The sequence below is a fragment of the Spodoptera frugiperda genome, chromosome 20 (assembly GCF_023101765.2).
Source record: "Spodoptera frugiperda isolate SF20-4 chromosome 20, AGI-APGP_CSIRO_Sfru_2.0, whole genome shotgun sequence".
Taxonomy (NCBI): Eukaryota; Metazoa; Arthropoda; class Insecta; order Lepidoptera; family Noctuidae; genus Spodoptera; species Spodoptera frugiperda.
Window position 1 is genome coordinate 4,590,569 of NC_064231.1, and position 9,856 is coordinate 4,600,424.

The following is a 9,856-nucleotide window of genomic DNA, read 5'->3' on the forward strand; positions in this document are numbered from 1 at the left end:
TAGTAAATACTCTTTAGTTCGCTAGGCAGTCATCTTGGGTCGTTATAAAGCGGACTTTGCTTTTTAATATTTGATATTAAATATGGATGAAGACGTTCAAGTATTTCGCATCCTCAATTTCGCGCCTCAGATCTGCAATTTACTGGTAAATAAATGTTTTACGCTTTTTGATCTTGGTAAAAATCGCATAATCGCTTCCTCAATGATGTGTAATTCCTTACAGCTGCGTGTTTTATAATGTCCGTCTAAACATAATAATATTGCAGTGTTTTTATACTTTACACATAATAAATTGACTGCCTAGTTGAATGTGAACACTAGTTAGAGAGCATAGATAGGATAAGGCTCACTTTCACTTAGCATCTACTTCAAATGAAATGAGAAAAGTGTAAATAAATTAAGGACGTATAAATAACATAATATGGCACAATTGACTTACATTTCTTATTGCTTCAATTAAAACGACTATAACATATAGACAATAAAAAACAATTATTATTATCATAGAAACTAGAATTTCTAAAGGTAAAATCTCTCTAGTAGGAAAACATCTACAAATCATCACAGGAGAGATTAGCATATTTCACCGTGGCTCCCATATACTAGGAATTAATTCGCACAGTACGGATACTGTGTAGAAATATTAATTAAAACCCACAGTAGGGGGCATAGAGTTGGGGAAACGGAGATACCATATGAGGAGAAACGTATTATGCCTATTCTATTAAGTTCTCTTTGAGATCTGCCTTACAGTGTCCCAAAGAGGTAGACAGAGATGCAGATAGAGACAACAACTAATCATATTTGTGACAGTTTTATTTTGTTATACTTCACGAGCTTATTGTTGAATGCATGGAGAATTATTGTGTTGTCATAGACCAAGTCCATCATTTTCAACTTATAGCTACTCTACAAGCTCAAGAAATTAAAATATAAAATAAAACTACGTTTAAAAAAACTATTTTTATTCATAAATTGTATGTTTTATTCTGATTGATTGTTTTATTCTTTATCTACCCACTGTTAGCTTCGAAGTCAGTGCCTCCTCCTTTTTGGCAAGTTGGTTAAAAAGCTATCTTAAAGAATCTTGACCAGATTTCGACCACTTAATACAGTTCCTAAATTTTACTAAAATAAACACAAATATTTTAAAACAAACGTCGTCCTTAAGAGTAGGCAGAATAACCGCAGCATTTAATAACTTACTCTTTGTCCTAAGGGATTTGCAGTCAATTTGCATATTTCTAAATTGTGTGGCGAACGCTAGAAGTGTTTATGTTATCGCCAGCCATCATTTATTTCTGCTGTGACATAGCATTCGATGCTGTATGAGTATATGGTGTTCTAATCGACTGTTAATCTTGTGAAAATCAATTATTTCTTAGTAAATAGGATGGATGCTGAGTAAAAACAACTGGTTTTGATGTAAATAGGAGTTTTTTTTTTTGCTTATTTTTCCGTATTGATGTTTTAGATACATTCAGTACAAACTACACAGACTTCTTTATTTAGTGGTTTTTGGAATTAGTCTTACTACATGATACAAATTCTGACTTGATGAGGAAAATTAACGAATTGAAGACTTCTTTAATCGTTAATCAATAACATAGACTGGCTTTATTCTTGGTACGTATATAACAGAATCTGTTGCTAGTGAAGATAACTTTTATGGACCAGTTTATAATGGTGATTGAAAAAATGAATAAGCATTATCTGATTTATCTCAGAGCCGCATCTTCTAGAGACACTAGTTCGTAATTATCGTTTGTAATAATAATGAATGACCTTTTTAGGGAGGAAATGATTCAATGATTTCTCCCGCCTTGGGCGAGTCGAGAGGGACTGTCAGACTTTTACTGACTAAAAACTTCCCCTTTTCGAGCCGGAGCCCCGGTAACCCGCTAGGCAGTCCGCAGCCCCGGGTTATTTAATGGCCTAGAATTTTATATTACACGAAATAATTTCACATTCAGGACACTTCTGATTGTCTGACAATTGAAAAATATCAACATTAAGGCTGATGGTGTTCCTATAGAGATGTATGAAGTCCTGCTGTTCACAGCTGGAAGCGAATACCTATACTAAATTATCCTTAACGTTGTTGTTCAGTTCGACTGGACTTTTTCAAATTAATCGTTGATTGTGTTTTACTTTTTTAAGACTGTATAATTATGACGTTTGAAAATTGAATAGATAATTTAGATAATAGATAATTTTTGAGTTTTAAATATTTTAGTCATAGTAGGGTAAACTGTACAATGATTGGCACCTTAAGGTATTTTCGCCATGATTTTCGGATCTAAAATTAAACTATAGGTCAAAAATAAATTAATCCTACATAAAATGTTTCTATAGTATGAATATTATGAAATAAAAATGCATAAATTTATTTTTGTAACGTACTTTTTATTAAAATTTAAAAAACTTAGACGTTCCCCTAAAAGTACAGTCATTGGCACTATAGGTACAGTCATTATCATTTAAAATCAGTCATTGGCACTTAATATTTATTGACTTTATCGTTAATTATTTCTTAAACAAAATAAAAAAAAACTCTAAAAACCTAAAAAAAATAAAACTAAGAAACATCAGTCTTATTTAAAACAATTATAAACAACACTATAAATTCTTAATTTTTGGTATAAAAATTAATATTGCTTAAATCTAACATGAGGTAGGTATTTGTATTGCTTAAAGACTAAGCATCAGAATTATCATCTGAATTATCATTTTTGTGTAAGAAATCTGACAATTCTATTTCATTCCTAAAAGTTTCCCTTCGTTGCAGAACTTTCTTCATAGGCAAAGGAAGCATAAAGTCTTTTATTTTAGTCACAGTATGGGGAAATGTGATGTTATCTAAATTACTGTGTTGTGCTGTATTATCATGACGATCTGGTTTGTTAAATTGTACTTGTGACTCGATTATGATCTTTGGAGCATGTGTAAAACTCTTACGATTTTCATCATCTTCTAATGATTCTTCATTTTGTTTAATAGTCTTAATTTTAGTGTTCCGTTTTGCAGTTTCCTTTTTATTAGATGCGCTGGTTTTATTTTTTGTCTTATTTTCTTCTCTGATACGTTTCCGTTCCTGTTTTTCGTTTTCTTTTTTTTTCTTTTTCGTCTATTTTATTTTTTTCTATCTCTAGCCATTTATTACTAGTCAATACAAATACAGGCTTCTTTTCAGTTACCTTGTTACCTTTTCGTACAGGAGTCTTTGGCCATATTAAACTGCTCTTCAAATTTTCTTTTTCGGGAGTGAAATCTATTTTATTGTTGCTTACAGGAAGAGATGTTACATTTTGGCCAGATATGGTAGATTCATCGGAGCTTTTGGGAAAATCTAATTGTTGGTCAACATACGTATTTTCATTTGTGTATGATATATTTTCATGGTCTGCAGTAAGTTCGAACTCGCCAAAATTGTGTTGTGAGTCGGATAAATTAACATTCAAGTCTATATTGTTAATTTGCAATGAATTTGATTTGTTTCCCTTAATATTTTCAATGCCAGTTAAATCATCTGATAAATTTTTCATGAGTATGGGAAAGTCAGGGTCTTGACTGCAATTTTCAATAGAGTTTGATACAATATCAACATTTTTTAAGTTTCCTAAATCCTCCAAACTCTCATCTAAAATGACCGGAATATCATCTATTGGAACCCAGGAATCGTCAATTAGAAAAGATTTTTTCTGTATGTGTTCTATTTCTTGGTCAACTATATCAGCAGATTCGGTTTTCAAATAATTGTAAACTTTTACCAAAGCATTTTGAAACGGGTTCTTTATCACACAATCCGGGCGAAGATTTTTTAAAATTGATGGTCCTACTATTTCTTGAAACTTTTTTAATGTCATGGTATGTGTTTGATGTTCAGAATTTAATTGAAGATTAGTCGTACTGGTACAATTTTTCCCGAGACATTTTGAAAAGTCGATAGCATTTGGATTCCATGGACAGAGACCGCAGGATTTAAAACCATTGACAATGGAAGATGGTTTAATATAATTGTCTAAAGCTGCAGATAAAATGGGACCAAAATCAATTTTTGTCAAAGTTTTAGTCAAATTGTTGCGTCGCCAGTTCAAGACGCTTTTTTCCAAGCATTTTTCATGGGCTTAAACGCCGAAACGTCTGCAGGCTGAAGTATCCGTGTGGCATTAGGATAAAGAGCTATTAAAATGATTCCCTTTTCTTTACATGACTCACTCAAATCATAATTCATATGGCTTTTATGCCCATCCACAAATAAAATAATAGGAAACTGAATTTTGTTTTCGACGAGGTATGGATATAATACGTTGTGGATGTACTGATAAAACAAATTTTTATTCATCCACCCGTTATCTGATAAACCTAAGCCCCAGTGCGATGGAACTGAGTTTCTGATGTCAGCACGCATTCTTTTAAGCGGGTATATCACCATGGGCGGAGTAGTTTTACCACTGGCAGAAAATGTAAACATAACAGTTAAACAAGATTTCGCCTGCGCGTGATCCACTTCGTAAACGTTTTTACATCCTTTTTCTGCCAATACCTTGGTGTTTTTTGGGCATAGCTGAAAATTTGTTTCGTCTCCATTATAAACACGAGAGGCGTCGCTTAATATGTCAAAATACCCATTATCTTTTAAATAACTTTCAATTTGTTGAAACCACTGTCTAATATTGGTTTCCGAGACATTAGCGCTAGCAGATGTGACAGCTTCAGCCGTCCTGTGTGTTAATTCAGGATGTCGTTTTAAAAAAAGACGATACCAGCCATCGCCAGGTTTGTTATTGACGAAGTTATTTGGTCTAGGGTTCCTCGATAAAAATTGTTCCACACTTAACAAAATGTCTTCTTTACGTTTAGGAAACCCTTTTCTACTGGAGGAAATAACCCATTCCACTAACGTTTTCTCTTCTTCTTCTGTAAGAATTGTAGTTGGTCCTGGCCTAGACTTAATAAATTTTGAACAAAGTCTAAATTGTAAGGTAGGACGTGGCACACCGAACTTTAACGCTGCAGTTTTTTTAGGCATTCCATTATTTACTGCCGCAATAGCTTTAATTATATCTTCTTCCGTGTATTTTTTTGAATAATTACAGCCTTCCTTTACCTTTGGCATGGTGAATTATTCTGAAATCGTAAATCAACAGTGAATCATTCATTGGCATTAACTAAATGTACAAACGTTGGCATCCTATACGCGATTGTAATGATTGGCACCAGAAAGATTTCTTAGTGATTGGCCCCTATCTAGTACAGTGATTGGCAGTGCCAAAAATTAGAATGGAAGTGAGTTTATAAAAATATTAAATAATTTCACGTACACTTACTCAATCTGATTACTTTGATAACTTAACTTGAACTCAAAAATATTAGAACTGCAATTTAATGATTGGCATAGGTGTCAATAAATTATACAATAGTGAAAACGAATATACTAGTCATTGGCACCTATTTATTTGAGGTTATAATAGAGAAAAAGTTAAATAAAGTTCATTAAACCAAAGTTTAACTCATATCTAATCGTATTTCATCACAACATAATACAATATCTAAATAAATTAACAAGTAAGAAGCGTTTATAGTTACCTTGTCTCATGTTAGATTAATCAAAAATATGCCGTCGACAAGCACCAACACGTGCTGCTGAGAAAAGACAGTTTTGCCAGTGTTACCAGGTAAAGTTTTCCAAAACCTACCGTTGAAATCAGATAATGTTGCCATATGAGAATGTAAAAATAAAATGGTAATAAGTTATTTACTAGTCCAGTTCTTAATATTCATTTTAAAAGAACAAAGTGCCAATGACTGATGAAGTGCCAACAATAGTACAGTTTACCCTATTTATTTTTATTTAGTATACATAATTCTATTATATTCAAGCATTTTAATATAAAAATCTTTGTCATTAAGTGCGAAACTCTAAATTCTGAATTAAAGTTATTGTAAAGATTAATGTTTGTTTAAATAAAAACGTTTACACAAATGTTTAATTTTAAATAAATATTCGCAGATTTAAATACTTATTATTTAAATGTGTACACAACACATATTTTCATAATTTGGTCAAATATTTTATTTTCTACTTACGCAATTTTATTGTGAACCATAAAAAATATTTACACAACCCACAAAAAAAATTACAAATCGTCGAATTAGCGCAATTGTTACACCCCTTTATGTGGCAATGTAAATTCATTGTATATCGCTAAGGTCACTCATGTAGCGTATTTACAAAACGCTGTCACGTACGTAACCGGCTATGTTCCCCAAATGTGTATCGATTTCCATACGCTGTGTTCTGAATTTTAAAGCGGTACCAAACTGTCTCCTATTTCGTGTATGCTTTTTGCTGCTAATGTATTATGGAACGGTATTACGTAAATCCGCGACCCTTTGTACCTAAGATTATGTGTTCGTTTCTAGTAGTGTTAATAGGAATTTTTGTTCATAAGGACTTTATATGTATGTCATTATACTTCAGATCATTCATTTTGTAAACTACCAAATGTACTTTGTACATTGCTAAGTCGAAAAACGCCAGCAATATTTCGTCCGACCTGGGAATAGAACCCGAGATCCCTTGCTCGACCATTACATTATTATATTGTTAAATTTTCTATTTAGACCTTACATTAATCTTACGTCATTATTATTAGTAAAAACGGTGCTAAAATATAAATAGTTTCCGTTAATTAATTGAGGCCAATTTCGACTTGAAATTCGATTAGAAGAATAATTTAATTTAGGAAAATTCAAGGATTATTCGTTTTATAAAGATTTATGTGTATTGTGTGCCCTATATTAATGATTCATTGGCCTAGCCCACTAGTACCTAAAGTTAGGTAATTAGACTGTTTGCTGCGAACACGCAACGACGGTAATCCATTAATGCATTTGAGTGTATGTATAGGTACATCCTCCTGTCTTGCACAATCTTTAAGTGATGTTACTATAGTCTTCATTGTTTTAGATTTAGTTTTTACCTTCATCGGACTTTTTCATTATTTTATTATGATGAGTATTTTTTGCACCATTTTTGTTCTCTATGAATACTTATAAGACTATTAGCTTCTGCCAGCGGCTTCTTCCTCATCCCCGTGAGATGAAAAGTATCCTATGTGTTATTTCAGCCCATAATCTACCCCTGTTCCAAATTTAATTCCGTTTCCTTCAAACTCACAAACTTTCACATTAAAACATTAGAACTTTCTTCAATAAAAGGACTATCCAACACATAAAGAATCCCAGAGCTGAAGACTACCTTCAGAGCTACAGACTACCAACTGCGGATTTACTGGGGTTCCAGCTCGAAAACTAGTGAGGAGCAGGGTGGTTATTAGTCAGGTGACAAGGTGAGAGAAGTCCGTGAATAATTTTCCACACTTATAAAAAAACAAAAAGAATTATTCAATTTGGACCTGTAGTTCCGGAGATATACAACGATTATTACTACCTTAATCAAAAGCATGTCAACATCAACAGTGCGTGACAGACGACTGCTGGACTATGAACCTCTTCTTACATAATTATATAACAGAATCAAAATCACACATAAATATCCAAAACACACGATAATATTCTGTACGAACCTCATTCCAGTACCAATGCTTCCAATAAAATAGCGATTTACTCCCAAACCTTTGAGTAAACACACAGTTATTAAATTCGCTGTTTGCGTAGCCGGGATCATACTGAGGACCAAATATTAAAGTTGGTCTAAAGAAATATACTGCGCAGTATCCGCGGGATTAACTCACTGTCAACACTGCCCTGCTTATTGTGTACATTGCAGTGCAAAATTACTTGGACAGCATTTTTTTATTAATGTTTTCTTCTTTTCGTAAATATCGTGCCAACGTCGCAAACGCCGGAAAGTTCGCTTGATTCCAGGTAGATGGCGCCATGGGCACGAAACTCGAGTCGCCAATAGCAGCGCGACAATCGCCACGTCGTGTGTCGCGGAATGCTGCTCATATAAATATAATATGAGCCTCTAGCATGACTTGAAACAAGTCGAGTTCCTCGTCAAACAGTTACGTGAGTCAGTCGATAACATAATAATTAAGTTTGTTTCATATTCAATTATTTCGTAAATAATAAATCTTAAGAAGCTAAAAACATTCCTATTACTGAGAATTTTCTAAAATCGGATGCTTTATAAATTGCCTCACCGTCATGCTTGAGACCACTCGATGTACGCAGCAGTCAAATAATAACATAATCAAAATTGAGTTAAGTTTATTCATAACTTTAAAAATGTTTATATTTCTGGAAAATTTGGTGCCACGTGTTCGGAATCACGTGCTAAATAATCTAGTTGGGAAAATCTAACACACACATTAAGTATAATGCAACTTAAATAATTCTTAGCAAACATTATATAGTTTTGTAAAAAAAATTATTGCTCTTTGTACTAATGTTTAAATGAATTACAATTATATACCTATGATAGTTTACGATGAGAATAAATTATAATATATTTATAACTTTATAATCAGTTTAAGAAATACCTAACACATTCGAAGAAAACCACACTAATATTATAAATGTGAATATTTGTCCGTCAATCATATTGAAACTACTGAAAGGATTTTGATGAAATTTGGCATTCAGACAGGGTATGAGCTGACTTAGGTAATAGGATACTTTTTATGACACACGAACGCGGGCAAAGCCGATGGCAGAAGCTAGTAATTTATAATCAAATAAATCAACATGACTGTAATGTATGTTATTTTGCTTTATTGATTAGAACTGCGATTGAGAGTTCTACTCTCGAATCACAAATAGAAGTCTCTTGTTCATATGGCAGGAGCTGATCATGATGATGATGATGATTATAATGACTCGACATAGACCATACCGATAACAAAACATTGAAAATAAAATTTAACTTAAATAGGAGTATTTTAAAAGTGCCTCTAATTTTATGGTTCCCAGTGTAAGAGGTTTACCGAAGGATCTACCTAACTGACGTTAGTCCGGTCTGATTTATTTGTCTTTTGCTGTAATTTATACACTACTTGATTGAAATCAGAGAATAAAAGTAAACTTAACATTAAAAGATGATCGATGCGCTTGCTTTACTTATATTAAAGAAAATAATAAAATTATTATTTAGAAAAATACTTTATATCTCGCAAAAGATACTTCGACACAGGTATATTTGCTAGTATCGTGGGTGCGTTTACAAATAACATAATTTCACATACACATTACACACGTGCATGAAACAACAATCTGGATCAGACTACACCAAATTTCCAGAAGTTTCCACAGTTTTTCTCGACGTCTATAATCTTGAAAGCAAAAAGTATTCCGAGTAATACCTTCGCTCGCCAATTACGTAAGGCTTTTGGTTCAGTACATACAAGGGCTTAATGTCGTTCATTCAAGCTCAATTTCAACTAGCTAGAACATACTAGGACCAAAAAACCTAGACATCTATTCCCTACACATCAAGCTACACAAACCGGTTTATCATGGTCTCGCTTTGTATGATCTTTTCGCACATGCAACGGTCAGTTTATACTGGTTTTATACCTTGATATGCAGCCATACGTACGTAAATTAAGATCTGAGTGGGTTAAGATATTATAATATATAAAATATTGCCTTGAACTTTATTGGTGTACGAATATAGAAATTGTGCATCTGTTTCTGAGAAAATAAATAGGTATTGTACCTACATCATTTTTATGTTTCAATCGGTTCTTTGAATTAAGTTAAATCATTGGTCGGGAATTTACTAATGCAAATATGAGTATGAGTCAGGCAAGTTATTTATTTAATTCGTTACCTCGCTCTAGGATTCTTTTCTCCTGTATCGTAGGTGCATATAAGTTCGCATACA

General features: G+C 32.9%; 1 protein-coding gene across 1 annotated transcript; it reads right to left on the minus strand.

Annotated features, from left to right (window-relative positions):
- Positions 1-3,027: 3,027 nt before the first annotated feature.
- Positions 3,028-5,838, minus strand: LOC118281062 (uncharacterized). The gene is made up of 2 exons (XM_050701504.1): positions 5,590-5,838; positions 3,028-5,130 (listed from the first exon to the last, which is right to left on the minus strand). The coding sequence occupies exon 2, from the start codon at positions 5,117-5,119 to the stop codon at positions 4,094-4,096; it is 1,026 nt and encodes a 341-aa protein (XP_050557461.1). The 5' UTR covers positions 5,120-5,130; positions 5,590-5,838; the 3' UTR covers positions 3,028-4,093.
- Between the last annotated feature and the right edge of the window lie 4,018 nt (positions 5,839-9,856).

Coding starts and splice junctions, on each gene's coding strand:
- LOC118281062 (XM_050701504.1), bottom strand. CDS start 5,119: ATGCCAAAGGTAAAGGAAGGCTGTAATTATTCAAAAAAATACACGGAA.